Genomic DNA, 24165 nt, shown 5'->3' with positions numbered 1-24165 from the left:
TCTAAGCATCTCCCAAACTGTGTGGCTTTATTTGATGACTTTCAAGGAACTCCTTGTAGTTTTTTATACATAGTAAAGTGTTTTGAGAGGCAGAAAAAGTGCTTACACTTTATTTGGCTTATGTGTTTTGATATAATAATATATAAGCTTCACAATTTTAGATGATTAAGATTTAATCTCTAAAACATCTACTTAAATTAACCCAGTACTTATTTTAAAATATATTTTTGATCATTCATCCTGTTGCTAACAAGGGCTTGGCTTTTATTTCCAGCTTATGGATCTTTTCAAAATGGACATGGAATTAAGAGGGAAGACTCAAGAGGTTCCCTCATCCCAGAAGGAGCAACAGGATTTCCAGAACAGGGCGGCACTGGTGAAAATGTAAGAACCTAAATGTACAGGATAACCCGAATAATGAAGTGTTAGGCTACAACAGTCTTTTTGTGTAAATAAGAGGCTCTGTCCTATAGTTCATCCTGAATTTGTAAAAAGCATCCAATAATTTTTGGCTATTTTAGCAGTTGCTTCCTATCGTAGCAGGTGCTACTTTGACATCTTAAACTGTTTGTAGAGGGCAAAACATTCATCTTCTAAGAGTTCTAACTCACGGTACCTTCTTTAACCCCTAGCATAGTCAGTGATCTAGAGCAGGAAGGTTCAAAGTTTAAAATATGTAATGTACCTTGTGATTTAAAACAAATCACTTCCTGTCAGGATTATTTCAGCCTTTCATTCTTTTATAATAGACTAATTACATTAACTTGGGAGAAAAATATTAGGCCCCAAATGGAGGATCTCAGCATCCCAGTTGATACTGAATAGTACTTCATCAGGATGTACTCTCCATTTCTTTCTTAGATTTTTAAGTCTAACATTAAAGTTTAGGGGATATGTTTGCCTTGAGTAAGTGAAACCTCATTTTAGAGCAGTAAAACCTTGTTATGCTGCTATGTTAAATCACAGAGTCATAAAGTTAGAAAGGTTAATAAAAATAGTAAATTTCAACTTTCAGCCTAGAAATGAAAACTGAGATTGTGATTTAGGATTGTCACATAACTCTGGCAGGGCTAGACCTGCACCCAGATTTTCTAATTCCAGCACTTTTTCTCCTATATCATGGTACTCATAGTGTGCATCAGAATCCCCTGGGAGGCTTAATGAAATAGACGGCTGGGCCTCAGCCCTCAAGTTTCTGATAGGGGCCTTGGGTGAGGCCTGCTAATTTGTATTTCTAAGTTCCCAGGTGATGCTGATCCTTGTGGCTGGGAACCATCCCTTGAGAACCACTGGACTGTATTTCCTTGAGCCTTTGGATAAATAGTAATTTATTCAAAAAGGTTTCTACTTCACAACATTTAGAATTACGACAACAGATACTGCCATAAGTAAGGCAAATAAAGGAAAAAGAGGTTAAATGACTTGCTAGTGTTACACACCTAACAAGCATTCAGAACCTAGATGGTTTACTCCAACTGCAAGTTCTTTCTTAGTCAATCCTTTGTTAAATGTATATCCCCCAGCCCAGTTTAGCTCAACTGAAAGTATTGGTTTCTAACAAGGGCAAATTGTATAGGAGATTATACTCTATTCATATAAATCCCCAAATGGGTCAGATCTCGTCATGCTTAATTAACAACAGATATGTTAACAAAAGTGATTAAATGATAGGAACATCACTATTTTATAGAAGCTCCTTTTGAAGTATTACTGAGTCCTTCTTAATGTATTTATCTTGTAATGTCATAGCCTTTTTAAAGATAGATTTTAGACCTATAATTTGAAGTTCGGATTTTAATAAACTCTGAGGTTGAAAGTGTTTCATATACTTCCATGTACCTTAGTTAGGTTCTTCCTTGATGAAAAAGGTATTTTTCCTAGAGTAGCTACATATGATTATTTAAAATTTTTACTCTTAAAACAAAGGGCTTATGGGAATTAAATATTCACAGTATTCATGACTATATCTTGATAAAGACCCAAGTTAATTTCCAGTGATATTACTAGGGGTGGTAGCAACAAAGAGTCAGTCCATTTACCTTTCAAGTATAATATAAAATTTGGATTTATGCTTAGAATTTTCCCAAACAGGACTAATGATAAAAAAAAAAAGTTGTTGAGTTAAAGGCAAAGGGAAACTGTTGTACCAATACTGCTCACAAAATTCCTGTCTTTAAATTACAGATCCGACAGAATTCTACAAGGAGCAGTGTATCCCAGTATAACAGACTGGATCAGTATGAAATCAGAAGTCTCTTGATGTGCTACTTGTATATAGTAAAAATGATTTCCGAAGGTGAGTTTCCAGCATATTAAGCCCAGACTCTACTAGACATCTATCCCACAGGCTCAGTTTCATGGAACAAATCTTTGACCATCATCTAGGACACATGCTCATTAGAAACATTTTTGAAAACTCTGACCTTAAAAATGTTCCTGTATTTTAACTTAAAATACATTAATTTGAGTCATATACACTTGTTTCTTTGAAGTAACTTTTTAATTTAACATTTAATTTCTAAAATGAGGCAATAGTTTTAGAAGTGCTAAACATTTTTCATGCAGAGCATATAATAATGCATTAAATGACCAATGTAAACAGAAAAATTAACAGAATTCATATTTAATACTTCAGGTTTTATTTAACCCAGGATTTGGAAAAACATAAGCAAACAAACAAAAAAAACGGGAAGGGTTCTTTGAGGATAAGAAATGCCATTGTTGCTTTCATACTACCATTGTATGGTTTTATATGTTTTCAAGTTCTTTTTCAGGTTCTTTTTTCCCCTTTGGGGTATAATGATGAGGTGAGAACCCCCCCAAAACCCAGAATTGTCTTCTGGAGGACAGGCTGCTTATAGTATAGGCTTCCCCCGCTAAGTGAGTGTGTGTTCTAGGAACCCGCCTGAATTGGTGTACCAGCTGGCATTGGGAGTGAGATGCTACATTCAGCTTCACTGAATTTTTTTGAAGACTCTTTAAATGTGCTTGCCCATTTCATGATGGACGATTTACAAGCGCTCCTGCCTATACTGCACTGAATGTTCAGCAGTTTTTGACCAAAAATGACAGAATCCCAATGCCCTACCCTCCCTTTTTACCAGATCTCACCCCAAGCAACTTTCAAAGGAAAACATTTTGCCAATGTAGAAGAGGGGAAACAAAAAATGGCAGAGCACCAAAAGGCATCAAAATCAAGGAGTTCAAAAACTATTTTGAGCAGTGGAAATAACATCTCAGTAGGTGTATTGCATCAAATGGAAAGTACTTTGAAGGGGACTGAAGTGAAAACACGTAAGAGTAGATTACACAATGTTTTATGAATAAATTCTGAGTTTTTGGGGGTCTCCCCTCATATATTATTTACTAGTATTATCAGTTTCTCTTTTATATTATATGATACAATATGACCAAAAGGGTGTCATAAATTACATGTCTTCTGAATCTGTAAGTAAAATCAATTATCTTTTCCCAAATACTACATTTATTCACACATTTCTCTCCCTTTCCTGTCCCTTCCTTTTCTGAGTATTTTTACTCAAAAAAAATATACAAGAAGGAATAACATAAAAGCACCTGGGTTCTGAGCATCACAGTCATTATCTTTTACTTATTTGCTATTTACTTGCTTTAAATCTTGTTTGTAATACAGGATAAATAATATAATAATAAAACAAAGTAAGTTGATAGGTATAACAAATCAATATCTAGACATGAACAATAAATTCTAAAGTACATTAATAAAACAGTAGATAAGTCCTGACCGATGTGGCTCGGTTGGTTGGGCATCATCCTGCAAGGCGAAGGGGTTGCTGGGTCGATTCCCCGTCAAAGCACATGCCTGGGTTGCAGATTTGGGCCTGGGTCGCAGGTTCGGTCCTGGGTCAGGGCACGTCTGAGGCAGCTGATCCATGTTTCTCTCTCACCTCGATATTTCTTTCCTTCTTGTTTTCCTTCCCTCCTCCCCCTCTAAAATAAATAAAATCTTAAACAGTAGACAAAACAATTAGCATCTTTAAGTTCTAAGAATGTATGACTTAAAGTAAAATATCTCCAGGCTGTGTGATGGGCCTCCATATTTTGGAAAAGAAATGAGAGAGAGACCATTTTCAACCTGATGGTATTGTGTACCAGGAGAGAATGGATCAGTTAACAACCACAGCTGTAGTTCACTGTTTATGTCTTCCCACAAGGTGAACGGGGGGGAATGTATGTAGGCAGTGACTGCTAACGTGTGGGGCTTCTTCATAGGATGATGAAGATATTCTAAAACTGGTGATGGTTTTACAACTCTCTGAAAATACTATAAACTGTTGTACTGTTTAAGTAAGCAAGTTTTATGGTACATAAGGCTTTCTCAATAAATTTGTTTAAAACAAGAGACTCAAAAGACACATAAAAAAATAAAATAAAATCATTACCCAACTCAGGGAAAGTTAAGATTGGCTTGGGGGTGGTGGAGAGGAGGGGGAGGGAGAGGTGCATTGCCACTAGTTCTCCCCTCTTCCACTCCACTACATATGCATACACATGTAGCATGAGCACACACATACCATATACTGTGTCACATATACATGGCATGTACCACACACACATGCATGCATACATACCATATACCAGTGACAAGCTCCTGGCTGCTTTTTTAATGTCATGGCTAGAACCATAACTATTTTTCTTGAGAACTTCATAGGTCCTCTTTCTTTTGTAAATGTTGACCTTTACCTGCTAAATATTTGGTCTTTGTTAATTAGGTTTCTCTTCAACTTTTGCGTTTTGATTTTTAAGAGCACATTTTTAATAAGTAGTACACAGTCTATGTCACATATTTTTATCTTTTGTACATGTAAAGTCATATGCTGTATATCTTTCAAGTCATATTCATTTTATTCCAAAAAGCATTGGCTTCTGGGCCCTCATCAATGGATGTATTGTAGTTACTTTGCTTAGTCAGGTTAATAATTTATTTTAGTCACTCCATATGCATTTAAATGTTGAATTCCCTTCAGGTCTTCTCTGGGCTTTTTTTATTGTTTCATAAACAGTAGTAACTTAATTTCAATGAAAAGATACTTTCTTATAGAAGTAGAGGGAGCTTCCCTCTAAATATTTGGTCTTTGTAGTTTATTAAATGGCAATAATTCACTATTTAAAGTCTTAGACATTTTCCAAACTACGTTTTAGTCCTATTGCCTTGTTTATTTTGTCCTGAGAAATGGAATCAAGAGTCAGAGGTCATCAGTTACATAGTATGAATTGTGAGAGAGAAAAACAGTTTCTTTAAGAGGACAGGGATAGCTACTTCCTTCTTTCAGACCGCATCCTGGATTTTCTTTTTATCTTAGACCCTAAACTGGGATTCTGGTTACTACCTTGAGGCTTAGCAACACCTGTAGATTCATTAGTATTTTTTCCCTGAGTTGCTTGTTCACTGGAATCTATCTGGCAACTGTTGCCTCTCTCTGAACCTCCAATGTTGTAACGAGGAATATCAATCGATCTTTTTCTGTTTGTGTAGTCTAAAGGAAATAATACATTTGGAGAACCTGTTTCACTTTCTGCTGTAAAAGGGCTAGATTTGGCTGGCTTTTCAGGCATATTTTCCTCTGAAGTTTCAGATACTACTTGAATTTCTGGGTTTTGTTCTTCAGTAATGGAAATTTTCCAAGGGAAGTGCATATGAGCAGAGGTCTTCTCCATGGAGGTCTTTTCTGTAAACATCTGTTTCTCTTTTGCCTGGCCAAGCTTGTCTTCAGAAAGATTTGAGACAGTTTTAAACTCAGGCCCCCTTTGAAAACTATAAGATACTGAAGGAAAAACAGGTGATTTCTGGTAGTCACTACCTTCCGTGGTAGGCTTACTGGTGGTGTCAGAGGCAAGAATCTCATAAGAGTTCTCTGCAATGTCAAAGAGATCCGGACTATGAAATATAGGTGGAAGCTGCAGATTTTCTTGCTCTTCCTTTTCCTCTTCGGATAGCTCTTCAGGACCTAGCAATTGCTCTAAAAATTTCATAGGATGATACACATCCTTTTCTTCCTCAGGGTCCTTGACCTCAAAAACTGAGGCAGTCCCTTGAGCACAAGGAATAAACTCATCATCACTGGATGAAACAGGACTTAACTTTCGCTGAGACAGTTTAAGTTTTTCGGAAAGCATTTTATTTTCTTCTCTTAGTGTATCCCTTTCTGCAGTGAGCTCGGCAATAAACTTAAGGTTTTCTTGCTGCATAGTATTAAATTCTTGCTCTAGGGTACTCCTATATGTTTCATTCACTGTACAGCGTTCACACGTTTTTGATTCTAACTGATGTCGCAAGGCCTGAATGGTGTCATTGAGGACTTTTTGTTGCTCCGTCAACTCTTGAATTTTGGCTATGGAGCTTGTCCTCCTGTCTGCCAATCGCTCTTTCTTCAAACTGGTTAATTTTTCCTGTAAACAGTGTAGCTCTTTATCATGGAGCTCTTTGAGTGTTAGCCAGGTTTTTTTAAAATCGTCACTCGACACGTCACATACACTGGACGACAATTTAGCAGTTTCTGGATATATCTGATCATCTTTCCCGTCTTCGCCACCCTCGTTCCCTGCCTGCATCATGTCTCACCGGTTTGGGATTTGGAAACTGTTTAGACAGACAAATGGCTTGACGCTTCTGACGAAGAAACGGTTTAAGAGTTTCTGACTCGAGTTAGGCTGCGGCAAGGATAAACCTGTCACCCCTTTCACAGACCTTATGTGAAGCTTCTTCTGGGCACGGTGTGGGCGCAGGGGTGGCTCAGGAACGGCTCAGGTATGGAAAGAAAGTGTCCTGAATTTCTGGTGGAAAGGTGGTATCAGCCTTTTCACGAGCAAAGCCGGCGCACGGGAAAAGGAAGATGGCGCCTTCGTTCTGCCGTTAGAAGAGGCCGGAAACCCGGTGACTTCTGGGTGTCCAGCTTCTTTGAGCTGAGAAGCATCCAAAGGCTGGGGATTTCGGGGGGAACCGGAAGTTACTCTTAGCTTAATATTTAAAAAAAAAACTAATTTGATTCAATTCTAGCATTTTTATTTTTGATGATCAGTATTTTATAATCATTGGAAACTGTCAGTACTCATAGACTTTAAAGTTGGAAGTAAAATAAAACCCCCTCATATTTCCCTCTTTTTGACTTCCCCCATATGACCAGTATTGCCTAGTCCTCCATCGCTATCTTCAAGACTCTCTATCTGGGCTTGCAATATGGTCATTACATAGTTACGCTATGTTTCCGAAATATTTACATTTCTAGAAGAGAATCTGCTCACACCATTAGCTATATCTAATAGAATGAAAAAGGATTGGAAAGTTAAGTGGCAGCAATTTCTTTTTTTAAAAATCTTTGTAAGTAGGTGTGGTCGGAGTAAAGAAACAGGTAAAAAGATATGTATATATGATAGATTTAAAACACTTTTATATCTGAAATAGTTGGTATGTGTGTGTGTTGTAGGACGTCAGAGTTTATAATCCATAGGCAAAGAAGAGGAAAAAATTACCTCATAAAGTTTACAGTTCTCAGACTTTTTGGTTTAGAGAGCCCTTTGAGTAGCAGGCAAATGTGTTTGACACCCCTGCCCTTCAGCAAAATGCCCTTAAATACACCATCTTGCATAAAATGTTGGGAAGTTCATTGAAAAGACCCGGTTTGCTTCCCTTCCTTTGTTTTTAGGGATGATGTGAAGATTGAAATAAGCTATCCATAAAGGACACTTACAAAATAAAAATGTTGAAGTTAAAATAATGACAGATTAAAGGATATATGTGAAATTAATATAAAAGAGTACAGTGTGTGTATTAGACAGAAATGGCCATGAGTTGATGGTTGCTGAAGTTAAGTTCTTAGTACTTTGCGGTTCACAATGTTATTTGCTTTAATTATTTCAATAACTAACTATTTATTTCATTTTTCAGATACTCTCTTAACTTACTGGAATAAAGTATCTCCTCAGGAGCTCATAAACATTCTTATACTTTTAGAGTAAGTTACCTTATTTTCATACATTTTCCTCTTATTTGAGGGAGTTTAATTTTTGCATATAATAAAATATTCCTTTTTCCTGGTTTCAACATCTTATTTGCTAATACCGTAGGAAATGTTCAACTCTTTTGATAATACAGATGCTGACATACAGGTTTTTCACACATAGAAAAACTTAGTGATGAAATGCTTGTGATATTACAAAAACTCTAGCTAATGATAGACCATCTTTATAGTCTAACAGGAGACTTTCTGTGATCTGGGAAACTAGAAGTGGCATCAGCTGTTCTAAATCATTCAGAGCAGATACTGGCTTAATAGAGCAGTTTAAATTTTTGGAATTTAAAATTTGTACTATAAGGTAGAGCTGAGTAATTCCACCCACTTAAGAAATACATAGATGAAAAGATTGATATAGGTATATTCATTCCAAGGTACTTGAAAAAATCTAGTCTCATTTTTTTTTGTGGAAGTGGGAAGATATTCTGTACAAGGTGGGGCAAAAGTAGGTTTACAGTTGTTAGTATGCAAAACACAATTTATTCTTGTATTATTATTTCTTAATTGTTGTATTTTTCATATGAACAGCTATAAACCTACTTTTGCCCCACTCTGTATAGTATGCTGAGCTATTTTTACATTATTAATGAAAACAAAAGAATTATAGTGTAGGAAAATTTTAAATACTACACATATATGATATTGTATCTGCATGTCTACCAAAGCACAAAGAGGATAATCAGTGCATGAATATTTATCAAAATTTTGAAGAAAATGGTAGCAAACAAAATAGCAGTTAAGATTAAAAAGAAAATAAACTACTCTAATTATATTGAAATATTTACTAATGAAAATATATGGCCCCGACTGGTGTGGCTCAGTGGATTGGGTGCTGGGCTACAAACCAGAGGGTTACCAGTTCAATTCCCAGTCAGGGCACATGGCTGGGTTGCAAGCCATGTCCCCAGTAGAGGACATGTGAGAAGGCAACCATACATTGATGTTTCTCTCTCTCTTTCTTTCCCCTCTCTCTAAAAACAAATAAAATCTTTAAGATACACACACACACACACACACACACATATGATGTTGGGGATTTACTTCAAAAATTCTGGGAGGTAGGGAGAATGGAGGGAGAGCAGAGGACCTATTCAGGGTAGAGGTTAAACAAGAATGGCTATGACTTCATAATTATTGAGGCTGGTGGGTGCTTGGTACCTGGGAGGTTAATATGCTGTCCTCCATAATTTTTTAAAAGATTTTTAAATTTATTTATCTTTAGAGGGGAAGGGAAGGAGAGAGGGAGAGAAACATCAATGTATGGTTGCCTTTTGTGCGTCCCCTGCTGGGAACTGGCCCGCAGGGAACCAGCCTGCAACCCAGGCATGTGCCCTGACTGGGAATCGAACTGCCATTGTCTGGTTCACAGGCCCGTGCTCAATCCACTGAGCTACACCAGCCAGGGCTGTCCTCTATAATTTTGTATGTGTTTGACATTTTCAGTAATAGAAAGTATTTGAATGCCATTATAAAAAAGTATAGCAATTACCCCAATTTCTAGGGCCTAAGACCTTTTTAGGTATTAATAACTATACTGGAGACCTTTGTTTTGATGTGTTATAGAGCACAAAGGATGATTTACATTGATAGGTTGATAGGTTTTTTATGTTGTTAAAATTGTATATGAAGATATCAGCCTTTCTGGTGCTGATGTAATTTTAACAAATGTAGAAAGATATATGGCAGGCCCCTAAGTAGATATGTGTATATTTATTTCTGTCTGCCAAAATGTATATTGTAATATGACTTAAGTGGTCATTCTTTGAAACACATGGCTTTTCAAATATTACTTGTTAAATTGCAGAGAATGATAGTACTTTACTAACATGCTATTGTTTTTCTCTCTAGAGTGTGTTTGTTTCACTTTAGATACATGGGGAAAAGAAACATAGCAAGGTAATTCCCATAGCATGGCAATTTCTACTTTTTTCCTATTCTTCCAACAGAGGGCAATCTTGATCACACAATGTAAAAATTAGATTATTCATGTTGAATTCACTTGAAATCTGTATAGTTTTATTACCCAATGTTACCTCAGTGAATTTAGTAAAATTAAAAAAGACAACCCATGATTTATGTCACATATCTCAACTCAAAGTTTAAATTAAACTAATGTGAGCTGATACATTTAAGTTTTGCTTAGGGTAATGGTGGCCCTATATGCAGAGTTTCCATCCTCGTCCTGGAATAAATGCTGTCTTTTCTAAAGGATGTGTGAGAAAGGGCTAGATCAAGGAAAAAACAGGAAGCCATAAAGTGAGAATAATTGTAAGGTCTGTACTTTTATTTACAAACTATCAGTACTCACTTCAGTTGCTAAATAAGCAGAAATTTGCAACAGTGAGTGGGATATACATTATTAATTTTCTATTTCTTCTTTTTGCTGTTTACATCATACTGAAATAAATATTTCAAAAATGTTTGAGGAACCCTAAGGAAAATATTACTTATTTTTCTTAATGTGTGTAGGGTATCCATTTGAAACAGACCTATTAGTACTATTTAACTATTTCAATGAGATGTGTTTTAGAGAAAGACTGACTCATTAAAGTAACTCATATAATCTTGAGTTCATTTTTTTATGTTAAATTCCATTGCACTTCCCCAAATTGAAGAGGCTGTTTAGATGGAGTTTGTAATTGCTGAGTCTCTGGAACATCCTAATAGGAAATTCAGGTGACAGCTTCTGCTGTCTTTCCTCATGACTTGAAGCTGGCATGGTAACTACCACCATGAGCCTTAACCTGTAAAATTCTGCTGACTCTCCCACTATGTTACCAAGAGAATAGACATACTCTTCTTTCTTCTCTCGTTTTTGTATGACCCAGTTGTAAATTTTTAGTAGAACTCTTAATATTAAAGGAAAAATTGCAAAATCTTGCAATAGACATGTTTAAACAGTAAAAGTGTCTGGTCCAAGTTTAACATAAGTTCACAAACATTTGACTGGCACTCATTCTTAAACATCCAAGAATTCTGTCCCCCACCTCGCGTTTCCACTGTTGAGTAGCCCTCTCACTGTTTTCACTGACTCTTGTCCTTCCTCACTGCTTGAGAAAAGACTGAATCTTGAGTGTTGTCCAATTTACACTGATGTTTTTGATGGGGGTTGGAAGTAAATGTCTCTCTAAATTCCTTAGTTATATTCTTATAGTATCAACTCTTTTGAATATACATTAAAACTTAATTCAATTTTCAGTGGTATCTTATTTAAGCCAAGTAATAATTGGAAGAATATTGATCATACTATAGTGTTTATGTAGAAACCTAATCATCTTTTTCTTTTTTTTTACTTAAAGAAAAAAACACTTAACATTGAGATACAGTATTATAGTACTCCAGTTCCTAACTAAATTTTATTTTAGGGTGCATGATGCCTGGCTGTCAAAACACTTTGGAGTAGACCGCAAATCACAAACCATGCCAGCTCTTCGAAACAGATCAGGAGTAATGCAGGCCCGGCTTCAGCATCTTAGTAGCCTGGAAAGTTCATTTACACTTAATCATAGTAAGTGAAAATGTGTGTAGGCTATCCATTTGAAACAGACCTATTAATACTAATTAACCTTAAAGAAGTCCTGGTTTAAAATAACCAGTGTGATTGAAAATGATTTCCCATATGTGGATTTATTTGCATATCTGTATTTCTATACCATTGTTCATCATACATGACTATAATAAAATATGCATTTTTTCAGCAATTTTAAGTAATGCTATTTTTTCCTTAGTTCAATATTAAAGAAATTAATTTTTGCCACTGAATTGTTGTCCTTACTTACATTGGATATCCTTCATTGCTACTGTTAAACTTTAATGTAAGTAATAGTGTAATAGTATAACATAATAGCACCTATAATATTTATTTAGAGTTAGTATTGTTCAATGATTTTAAGGGATTACACATACTGAGCTGACTGCAAAAGTTAAAGAATTGTAAACATGATTTTGACAAAAGTGTATTTCACATAGGATGAAGTAGTGACAAAGCAAGTAGACAATGGAAACTATCCTCTGAAAGGCTAATGTTCATTAAAAAAATCCAAAGAGTAGGAAAACTTTAATTTCCATACAGTTCTCTGGAGCTTGCAGAAAAGGAAGCTAGCAAAAGTGGCCTGGTGATAAGGACTAATAATAAAAACAAATGTCTTGAGCAGATGGGCCCTGAGCTAACAGACTCAAGACCTTTAAAAAATGCATCTTACAAGGCCTGGCTGGTGTAGCTCAATGGATTGATCGCAGGCCTGCGAACCAGAGTATCGTGGTTCGATCCCCAGTCAGGGCACATGCCTGGGTTGCAGGCCAGTTCTTGGCAGGGGACACACGAGAGGCAACCATACATTGATATTTCTTTCCCTCTCTCCTTCCCTTCCCTTCCCCTCTCAAGATAAATAAATAAAATCTTTTAAAAAATGCATCTTACAGCCTACATGGCGGCCTAAAATGCCTCCCACATTATTTATTTCCTAGTAACATTGCCACAGTTCATCACTGAAATCTTGTCTCCAAAGAAGTGGGTACGTAATTATGTTTGCAGAGCTGTTGATACAAAGCTGAAAACTCATAGACTTGATTAACCAAAACCATATTTGATTCAGGAATGAATACTGTAAAACTCATTAAATCTGCACATATCAACAGCCTCCTCTCTTGCTGGTCTGAGTTTTTTGGAGGGCAAAAATCATTCAGAACTGTTATGTGAATCTCTGGGTGTGGCAGTTATAATTTTTTTTTTCCCTAGGTTCTACAACAACCGAAGCCGACATTTTCCATCAGGCACTTCTTGAAGGCAATACTGCTACTGAAGTTTCTTTAACAGTACTAGATACCATATCATTTTTCACCCAGTGCTTCAAGGTAAAAATAGAGAGTTAGAATTCAGCATGCATCACTGTAAAGAAAACATTATACAAAAAGTAACCAGTCAGAGGAAGGTTAGTGTACTGAGAAAGTCCCATTGAACAATCAGGCAAATTTGTATGGCAGATTGAGTTTGGCTACTGTGTCACCTTGGGAATTCAACGAGATTCACATCCATGAAGTGAGGGGATTGGACTAATTTGCTCTCAAGCTCCCATCTGCTTCTTAAATTCATCTCTTTTAGTTTTGTGTTTAAAAATTGTTCTATTTCATATTTTTTATTAAAATAGGCAGTAATTTTTAGTCCAAATTATGATTGAATTGGTTTGCTCAAATGCTTCTTTTAATGAGCTGTCTTCTTAGGCTAGATGATGTCCAGACAGGCTGGCTAGCTTCTCTAGTCAGGTGTTTAGTGTTTTTTCTTAGATGTTTGCCTCACAGTATGAATCATCATTGCTATGATTAAAAAGAATAAGGTAAAGGCAGTGACCTTGCAGGGTTATTAAAGGAGTAAGCTGGGATAATGGATGTGAGAGTGCTTTGAAGAGTAAAAACTATATAGCTATAATGTAACATTATTACGAGAACTCAAAGTGAAAAATCTTACTTTCACCAAATTATACAGGCAATTTTTTTCTTTTCTCCCCTTTTTGTACTTTTCAAAGAGTCTCATAAGGGAAAACTGAATTAGTTATTATACTAATAAGAAATAGCTTCACATGGACAAAACCAAGGGGGAATGTGGAAGCAAGGGAGGGAGGGGTGTGTGGCTGGGGTGAGGGGGAATGCAGGCAACTATAATCAACAACAATAAAATATTTTTTTAAAAAGATAGCCTTCAGAATCCCTTTATGAAATATTAAGTTTGTTTTCATTTGAAAAGCAAACCAAATTCATTTTTCGTTGTGCCAATAAATAAGGATGTTTGGTCTCAAGGCTTGTATTGTATTCCTTCCTCCTATTCAGATGCTTATTTAATTAACAAACATGCCTTTTGGTAGATGTCAGGCACTACCCTAACTGCTTTACAAATATTAACTCAGTTTTCTATTGTGGGGTTTGGGGAGGGAAAGGGGAGTGACTGCAGATGGGCACCAGGGTTGTTTTTGAGGTTATGGAAATGCTCTAAAATTGGATTGTCATGGTTGCATAACTCTGTCAATATACTAAAAATAATTTAACTGTACACTTAAAATAGGTAAATTTTATGGTGTGTAAATTATACGTTAATAAATGTAAAAATACAAATATGAACTCACTTTTAATCTTCATAATAGCTTTTTGATACAGATAATATTATTATTCCCATTTGAAAAATGAGCAAACTGAAGCTCACAGGGAAGTTGATGCCATAGAGCTGGTATGTGGCAGACTCAGGATTTGGATCTAGGCCCGGCATCACAAGAGTCTACACCATGCTTGGAAGTAGACTAAGGGAAAGAGCCAGAAAAAATCTAACACCATTCATGGATTCTGGCTGTTGATGCTACCATTAGATTTGTCACAACTTTGCATATTGTTTTGGTTTTTGGTGATGGTTTTCAGCCAAGTCGTAACCTGCTAGTTTTTTGAGGGATAGGAGAATAGGGCTGGAGAAGTTAAGCAATGTTTTTGTTTTTTTTAAGTTCACAATCCAGTAGATATTTCTCTACAATTTGTTATTTCTTTTCTGTCTCTCTTTACAAGGAGCATTAAAACAATTTACATAGTCTGTTTAATTGTGATACCTGTTACTTTCTTTATTCATAGAGGGGTTAATTTTTCACCAATGGCTAAGCATATCTTACACTAAACATACTTTGAAAAGTAAATTAGACAATGGACTTTTAAAGTAAAACTGGTGTTTTCCTTCATTCTAACATTATTTGGTTCCCCTCAGAAATACAAAGGCAACCTGCCTTGTGTCCATTTTAAATTTACTGATTTCTTCATCAAGAAGTAATATGTTTAGTTTAATAGAAATTCCTGTTCCCATACTAGTTTGTATTTGGTGTGTTACATTGGAAAAATATTTTTTTCATGTATGCTTAAAATGATAGAATCAAGTATAGATGTGGTTTGTGTAGTATTTTGAGATTTCCAAGTTGAAGGATAACACAGATGTTTTAAAGTTAAACCTTTTGTTTTTCTGAAATTTTCAGTGGATTGATAAACAGGTATTGTCGAGTCCTCTCATTCTGGCGGATGGGTCCTACTCATTTCTACAAAATGTATTTTTTTCATGTTTTATAGAGTCAACTTTTAAATAATGATGGCCACAACCCATTAATGAAAAAAGTATTTGATATTCATCTTGCTTTTCTTAAAAATGGACAATCTGAAGTCTCGCTGAAACATGTATTTGCCTCATTGCGAGCTTTCATTAGTAAGGTAAGGAAAAAAGCTTTATAACTGCTAGTGGGCTTGCTTCATGGCAGGAAGAAAAGAGGATCATTGAGATGACATCAAGAGACCTCAGGTACTGAACACATTAAGTAAGTACTGCCTGTGCAAATATAGATACAGAACGGCCAAGTACAGAGGGTCTGACCAAAAATCCCTGAAAAGCAGAACATGCTTTTTATTTCACCTTATCATTGCTGAACCTTTTTCAGGAAGCGCCTTTCAAAAGTATCATTATCGTATTACAGCCTTGCTACTTCTGTTCTTCTTTTTAAAGAAGTATGCTGAAGCTCTGACTAGTGTGGCTCAGTGGGTTGGGTGTATATGGGAGGCAGCTGATCCATGTGGATGTTTATCTCCCCATCTCTCTAAAAATAAATAAATAAAATCTTTTAAAAATTAAGTATTATGCTGAAAATATGTGAGCTATTAGTGCATTCATGTGTAAGTACTTTGAAAGCAGCTACTGAGTTTTATAACCCCAGAGATCTTGTGTGATATCCTGCAAATGATAGACACTGAATATGTGGTCAAATGAGTGAACCCTTCTCCTCAGTGCTAATTGTACCTGTGGGCTGTAAATTTTCAGGCAACTGACCTCATTAAAAAAAAATACCTCAGGCTAGACTTTCAGGGGTAACATAACTGAAACAGATAGCAAAGATTTCTTTCTGGTCTGCTTCTGATAGCCTTTGAATGTAGTAAGAAGCATCATAAACCAAGATGGAGTTAAAATTAAGGCTTAGTTTAGGCCTTCCCCTCTGTTGTGTATAACTCCAACAAGATAAAAAAAATCAATTAATCGATGTATATAATAGGATAACTAAGACGTTATTACATGTTGTATTTAATTGATATAGAATTTAGGTGGCTTCAAAGGTTTTTAATTGCTAGTCTTTAATAAAATCTGTGAATAAATAAATGAAAAACTGAGTCAAATACAAGAATCTTATAAGAAACTAAGAGAAAGAGATTCAAAAGTAATTTAACAGTTACTGGGTAGGCTCTTAACTGCTGTTAGATACTGTGTCAGGGATATAGCCGGAGGGCTTATTTTCCAGAGCAAGGATGGATGCACACACACGCACACACACACACACACACACACATATCCACACCACACACACATGTCCACATCCACAAATACCATTAGGATAAAAGTAGTCTACAGAGAACTGCAGGTGGGCAGAGGAGAGGAAACATGCTAATTTAGTGAGTTTCTCTGTAGCTATGGAGCTAGGAGTTAGTTGGAATGAAAAGGTAAATGGGGACCAGATGAATTGTGTATACATTTTAGAAGGTAGACTTTATCTGTCAGGCATCAGGGATTGTTGAAGTAACACAAAGAGATTTACATTAACCGAGAATTGTTGTGTACGGGGGAGATATCTGTAAAAAGTAGTGTGGAAGATGGATGGGTGATGAGACTAAAAGCACCAAGAAGGCTTGTTGCAACTTGTTGCACTGACATAAAAGATAAGGACCTAAAGCAGGACAATGGAAATAGAGTCAAAGGCAGATATAAGACATGGGAAGGATATAGAATTTATAGAATTTGGTCATCAGTATACTTATTGTTTTAGTGGGTCATGGTGGCTAATATAAAATACAGAGAAAAGACTACATTGGGGATAAAAGGTAATGAGCTCTGTTTTGTGGACCTGTTGAAATTAGGATGCCTAAAGGATATCCAGTTATAGCTACAGTACTGGCAGTAGCTCTGCTCTGGAGAAAGATCTGGGTTAGCTAAATGTGGAGTCATTGTCCACATATGCATCTATGCTATGTTTATTGAGTATTCTCTGGCTGCCCAACACTGTAGGTAGGTACTGGAGAGACAGTGGTAAAAGCTTTCAGTCCTCTGGGGGTGGGGATAGAGACAGAAAATAAACAGATAAACAAAATAGTACATAAGATAAGTTCAGGAAGGAAGCAGGATGCCATGATAGAGTATAATGATTTGTGAGAGGTGTTTTTTTTTTTTTTACTTTAGATAGCTTTGTTACTTTTAAAATGAGACCTTAAATAGGAGAAGGGGCCAGCCATTTGAAAAGCTCAAGGAAGAGCAGTCTAGGGAAAAGGACATGCATGTGCAAAGGCCCGGAGATGGGTAAGAGGTTGAAATTATGGGGACTTAAAGCCCAGTTTAGCTGGAGCATAGTGAACTAGGGAGATCAGCATATGAGTGTTAGTTAAAGCCATGGAAGTGATTTCATTTCTCCTGCCATGTGTATAGAGAAAGAACTAAAGAACAGGTCAACAGTAGAACATTGGAGAAAAATAACATGGAAGGAGTTAGACATGAAATCTGTGGAGGAGGTGAAAGGGAGCAGTCACAGAAGTAGGAAGAAAAGTAAGAAAGGAGGATATCATGGAAGCCAAAAGGGAAAAGAGTGTCAACATTATTATGAGATACAGAGTGGTCTAACAAGACATGGGGGAAAGGGAGTCCATTGGAATTGACAGTTTTAGGACATCACAGATGATTTTAGCCATTGCCCACTCAGAGAAATTATGTGGGCAGAAGACAGTATAATGAATTATCAGCATTACAGCTATGCCCTCCCATACACCTTCGTTTCCATGCTAGAATATCTTGTCTAGCAAGATTTGTTTTAATCTGGTGAAACCATTGGTGAGATTTCCTGGTTGCCAATCAGAAAACATTTATTAAACAGTCATTATCTGCACAGGTGTTAAAATGATAAAAAGAAGATAGACTCCTACAGATGGGTTTAACTTCAAGATTCCCAAGAAGGGGTTTTAAAAGGGTTGACCCTCTTGCCCTGGCAAGTGCAGCTCAGTTGGTTGGAGTGTCATCCTGTGACTGAAAGGTTGTGGCTTTGATTTCTGGTCAGGGCACATACCTAGGTTGTGGGCTTCATCCTCAACCCTGACCCCCCAGTCCAGGCATGTAAGGGAGGCAGCTGATCAATGCTTCTCTCATGCATTGACATTTCTCTCTTTCTTTCTCCCTCCCTCCCTCCCTCCCTCCCTGTCTCTCTAAAAGCAATGAAAAATAATGTCCTTGGGTGAGGATAAAATAAAGGGGAGGGGGTTGGATCTCTAGCTTCACACTCCCAGAAAAGCATCCATTGCGTACCCTGAATCAGCTTCCTCCTTGCTTGCCTACACATGTAAGCATGGCAGATTTGTAACAAGCCTATGTTATATGTACACTTTATCTTCCACAAGGCTCACTGTATATATTCTCAAAGTAACAGCCACTTAGCTGTTTTGAGTATTAATCACTTTTGTACTCACTTTCTATGCCAAAATATGTCTTTTAAACTATAGTTGATATATAATATTTTATGACTTTCAGGTGTGCAGCATAATAACTTGACACATTCCTCAGATGTGATTTCCACAATAAGTCTTGTAACCCTCTGTCACCAAAGTTGTTAAGATAATATTGACTACTTTTCCTATGAAAAATGTATCTTAATGAACACTTTATGGGTAGAGTATGCATATGTGTGTATGTGTGTATATATTTCATTTATACCTCATTTTGTTAAAACATCAACTTCACTTGCTGAATAATAGATCCCCACTATAATTTGCTCAGCATTTGGAAGTTCATAATATAATGAACTGTTTATATATAAAGCAGAAGAATAAGTATGTAGATTGTCCTTCCCACTTTTAAGGGCCAGATTGAGAACTGTCAGTCATTCATCATTTCAGTCATTCATGAATTTAACTCATTATCAAGAACCTGCTTATCTTTTTCTCCAGTCAGTGCTGAACTCTTCTCAACCTGTAGCCTTGAGTCAGTACCTCACATTTTTGTAGTGACTTATACAGACTTGAATTGTTTCGTCATTGATACATACTGGCCTTTGTGTTTTTAACTAGTTTGGATTTTCTAGAGCAGAGAACCCAAACTAGTTATGTTCATTATGTATCCTCAGAGCACCTAGCAGTTTCAGGTGGGAATACAGTAGGCATTTGATAGTTCGTTGATTTGTAGGATTGGGTTTTCAGATACTTACATTTTTTCTGTTCTTCAGTTTCCTTCAGCCTTTTTCAAAGGAAGGGTAAACATGTGTGCTGCCTTTTGCTATGAGGTCTTAAAATGCTGCACCTCAAAGATCAGCTCGACCAGGAATGAAGCATCTGCACTTTTGTATCTTCTCATGAGAAACAACTTTGAATATACCAAAAGGAAAACATTTTTGAGGACACATCTGCAGGTCAGTGAAAATCAAAGCTCCTCTTTTTCTAGTCAGTCTTTAGCCTCTACATCAAGATCTATAGCTACCCAGTCCAATACAATAGCTGTTAGCCACATGTAGCATTTAGCACTTGAAACGTGGCTAGTCTGAATTGAGATGTGCAATAAATACAGCTTTTGAAGACTAAGTACTAAAAAGTAAAATATCTCAGTTATTTTGTATTTACAATATGTTGAAATGGTATTTTGGATATATTGGGTTAAGTAAAATATGTTAAATTCACCTGCATCTTTTCACTTTTTAATACAGCAACTAGACAATTTAAAATTTAATACATGAATTAAGAATAATTTGACAATAACCAGAGGGGAGGTGGGAGGGGATTTTCAGGACCTACTATAAAGGACACATGGAGAAAAACAAGGGGGAGGGAGGAAGCAAGGAAGGGAGGTAGGTTTGGTCGGGGTAGGGGGGAGTAGTGGGGGGGGAAATGCAGACAACTGTACTTGAACAACAGTAAAATAACTAAAATTACATACATGGTTCATTTACATCATATTTTTATTGGACAGCACTACTCTAGAGCATAGGTGTTAAGAGTGGACCCTAGTTCCAGTTCTGGGACTAACACACGCTCTGTGACCTTGAGCAAGTTACTTCCTTTGTCTCTGGCTCAGTTTCTTCATATGTAAAATAGTGGTTAATATTTGTACCTAGCTCATAGGATTGTTGTGAGGATTAAATGAGATGATTAAATAACAAACCAAACACTTAATGAATATTCCATAGCAGGTAATACAGTTTGTGATTTTCACATTCCATTATGCCCAGTAACTAAAAAGTGAGAGAAGTCTCAAGGTGTAGTGACAGAAATGGACTTTGAAATCAGATCTACCTGGGCTTAACTGTAGCTCAGCTATTTATTCAATACTATGTAACCCAAGCAAGTTCTTCAATCTGTCTTAACTATTTGCCTCATCTGTAAAATGAGGCCAAATGTTTTTTCACCTTGCAGGGCTATCTGGTTACACAACATCTCTGTATTTTACTGCTTATTTGATGAAACAGCTCTGAACTAAAACACAATTGGGACTCCTTAGCTCAGTAGGTCTCCTTGTACAGTGAGGATTCCTTGGTCATATTTATATCTTCACTGCCATAGTCAGGCCCATTGGAGTTTATTGGAGGTGGGTTATAAATGGGGAAATGGCTATACACAGGTTTTTAGAAATGTCATCAGGAATGTGGAAATCCAATGGACATACATTCTTTTTATAAAAATCTGCTATATAAAGGGTGTATGTGGAGGCATAGAGAAAAAAGCCATAGGCACGAACAATGGTGTGGGGATTGCTGGCAGTGGAAGAGGGTATGGGGGGGATAAATAATGATGGAAAGAGACTTGATTTGGAGTGGTCAACACACAATACAGTGTACAGAGAATATATTATAGAGTTGTACTCTTGAAACATACATAATTTTGTTAACTGCTGTCACCCCAGTAAATTTTTTTAAATCTCCTATATGGTTACTTTTGGATACTAGGGCTAGCATTATATTTTAGGGCTTTTATAATTCAGCTTTATATGAGGTGTCACTTGAATACCATCTCCCCCGAAAACACTTCTGTGGCTATTGTGCCGATATGCCTAAAATTCCCTATCAGGGTGTCTGTTCTTCTGGATCAAAGCATCAGTTCTCTCAAGTCTGTTATTCAAATATATATGAATTAATAAATATGAAGTCTTAAAACCATGTCTAGCACATAGTAAGTACTCAAAAAGGGTTAACTAGTATTATTATGATTATAATCTTTTTAATCCCCAGAGCAGTTCTATAAAGCAGATATTATCTTTCCCATATTGCAAATGAGGAAACTGAGGCACAAAAAGGGTTAAGTAACTTTTCCAAAGCCCCACAGTGAATAATTGATAAAGACAAGATTTGCATCTGAAGCAGTTTGATTCCAGAGTCTGCATTCACAGTTCCTAAAGTATCCTGCTTCCCAAGACCCAGAAGTAAAGCATAGAGCCATTAACATCTTAGCCTGAATCATTTAGGCACTCCTAAAAGGTATCCTGAGAGATTAAAAAGCACCATCAAAGACCATTACATATATTGCCGTCTAAACCAGGTAGATACTAGTCGGAAACAAAGAAGGGAGCTGAGGTGCTGGAGTTGGGAGTTTGGGACCCTGCAATAGACTATTGAAAAGGAATGAGAAACCATCAAAGAAATTATTTATTCCCAACTTTGCCATAGCTACTACGTGGCAAACATATTCAAAATGGAGAGCTGACCACCACTGTTTCAGTTCATTATTATGAAATAGTTCTGGGTCTAGCCATGCTATGTGTTTTGAAAAAAAATTCACATGTAATCAAGAAAAACCCAGTAAAATTAGAAATTGGGACCTTTGGATTTGCTGTTTTAGTAGAAGAATTTAAACCCTTTCATGTTTGAAGAAAGTAGATTATGGTGGAACTGTGTAGAATCTTTAAAAGAAATACTTTATGTGAGTGCTTATGGGCTTATACAATGATGAAAATAGCATTTGTTCAAAAGATAATTGAAAAACAATGTTTGCTTTTTCCCACAGATAATAATTGCTGTAAGCCAGCTGATAGCTGATGTAGCACTAAGCGGAGGATCAAGATTTCAGGAGTCTTTATTCATTATTAATAATTTTGCTAATAGTGACAGACCTATGAAGGTATGTTCTCAATTCAAGTAATAAATTAGAACCACCTTTACTGCCAGGAAAGTTTATACTGCTAGAGTGAAACTGTTAATTTGATTCACGTCTTGATAGAATAGAGTGTATAGAGTGTAAGCTTCATGAGTCAAGGCTTTGTCTTGGACACCTTTGTATGTTTAGCACCTAGAACACTGCTTGGCACATAGCAGATAGTTCATATGAGTTGAATGGATGGGCAATTGACCATCCATCTAACAGTCGTTAGAGCTGGTAGGATTTAAATTTCTTCTGGGCTTGATTTCTAATCTTGCTCACACACAAAAAAAATGGATCCTTTTTTCTAAACAGTTAACAATTTATAATATTGGTTAAGCAGTGAGTTTAAAATTTCACAAAATCTCACTTCTCAGAGCAGTTAACAGCTGCCTAATCCATCACCAACAGATGAGGGATGGCACAGAAGGGGTTTATTATTTGATGAGGCTTTAAAAATATATTTTATTGATTATGCTATTACAGTTGTCCCATTTTCTCTATTTGATGAGTTTTAAGAATCATCTGGTAACTGATTGTGGTTTGCCCTGGATACTTATTGGCACACCCAAAGTCTCTGAACTCCATTCCTCTTTCTTACCTATATGCTTAAAACCCATTCGTGTGTTGTTTTGTTGCACAGCAAGCGTGTACTGATCTTCAGGGATACATGTGTATAAGGGAAGAGTAGTTCTTTGCCAATAAAGGACTTTTCCTCCCAGAGGAATTATCTCCATTCTTGGGAAAGGTCATCTTCTAGCATAATTTGACAACATTGTTTAAAATCTGAAAAAAAATAAAGCTCACAGTCACAGCATCCTTGGTGTTTGGGACGTGTCGAATCTATGTAGCAAAAAATATTCCCACAGGAAGTTTACTTTCCAGCCAGTTCTTCTGGTTCCCCAGGCGATAAATATTGAATATATGCCCCAACTACTCCCATGAGCACAGAAACAACTTCTGTCATTTGGGATCTTCTATTCATACTCCACGAGTTTATTTTACCAGTTATTGTCATCCTTATTCCATGTTATGTAAAAGTTGGATTAGCAACTCTTTCACAGTAGATGGTGAGTGTTTTGGCTCTTCCTGGTAGGAAATCTTGTGCATGACTCATTTCTGAAATGACTTAATTTTGTTCTGGTAGGTCAGTCACTACCAGTAAACACCATTACAACAGGGTATGCCTTTGTCCCAGTAAGTGGAGTATCATTCCCAATATATAAGAAGGGACTTTATGTATATAAGTATTATTTTCATGGGATTAAGGCACTTTTTCAGTTTTTAAACCAAGTTCTGGCCAGTTTAATATTACTAAAGAAAAGTTTTGCATGATTTACTTTTCTCCAGTCTGTTCTGGCAGGCTTCTAATGATACCAGCATCACCTGGGTCAATGGCTGCCAGAGTGCACACTCTGTAGTACTTTCCACACTCTGTGCCCACTTCAGTCATTGCCACTGTGGTGATGGGCACCAGTCTTGTCCAGCATGGCATACTACTCTATTTCAGATTTCCTCAAGGCTGGGAAGTTGGTGAGGATGAACACTTTGACTTTGCCTTGTCTCATCACCTTCACAATCTGCTTATACCCAGCATGCACTTTCCACTTTTCATAACAAGTTAGAACCTAGATTTGATTGACTCTAGCAACTTTTTGTCTTCTTTGGGGCCACCATCTCATTGCTTTAGGTGCGGGATGGCCCCCAATCACGAGCAGTCTCTGAGAGGGCTGGGGGCAGCAAGAACGGAAGGAGAAGAAAGCACTTTTAAAAAGTTTCCTCCACATTTGGTTATATTCACATTGGAAAGCTCCCTAAGTCCTATATTTGTCCATTATTAATCTTCAATCATACAGATAATTCTCATTACTCCAGTGGGGTTAAGAGAAAATGATAAGACTGTCTTAATGGCCATAATAAAGAGCACACTCTAACATACTAGTTTTAGGGGGCAAAAATGACA

General features: G+C 36.6%; 1 protein-coding gene across 2 annotated transcripts in view; it reads left to right on the top strand.

The window, feature by feature from the left end:
* DOCK11 (dedicator of cytokinesis 11) overlaps positions 1-24165 on the top strand; it is a 198562-nt gene that overhangs the window by 131805 nt on the left and 42592 nt on the right. For both annotated transcript variants that reach the window (XM_037146004.2, XM_037146003.2), the window contains 9 exons: positions 275-384; positions 2185-2296; positions 7925-7991; positions 9900-9947; positions 11417-11559; positions 12790-12905; positions 15141-15278; positions 19307-19489; positions 22071-22184. In XM_037146004.2, coding sequence (XP_037001899.2) covers positions 275-384; positions 2185-2296; positions 7925-7991; positions 9900-9947; positions 11417-11559; positions 12790-12905; positions 15141-15278; positions 19307-19489; positions 22071-22184 — 1031 coding nt within the window. The remainder of the gene's footprint in view (positions 1-274; positions 385-2184; positions 2297-7924; positions 7992-9899; positions 9948-11416; positions 11560-12789; positions 12906-15140; positions 15279-19306; positions 19490-22070; positions 22185-24165) is intronic.

The sequence above is a fragment of the Artibeus jamaicensis genome, unplaced genomic scaffold, assembly GCF_021234435.1.
Source record: "Artibeus jamaicensis isolate MK-2021 breed Jamaican fruit bat unplaced genomic scaffold, CSHL_Jam_final scaffold_378, whole genome shotgun sequence".
NCBI lineage: Eukaryota > Metazoa > Chordata > Mammalia > Chiroptera > Phyllostomidae > Artibeus > Artibeus jamaicensis.
Note: the sequence above shows the minus strand (reverse complement) of the source record. Positions and strands in the feature narration are given on the sequence as shown.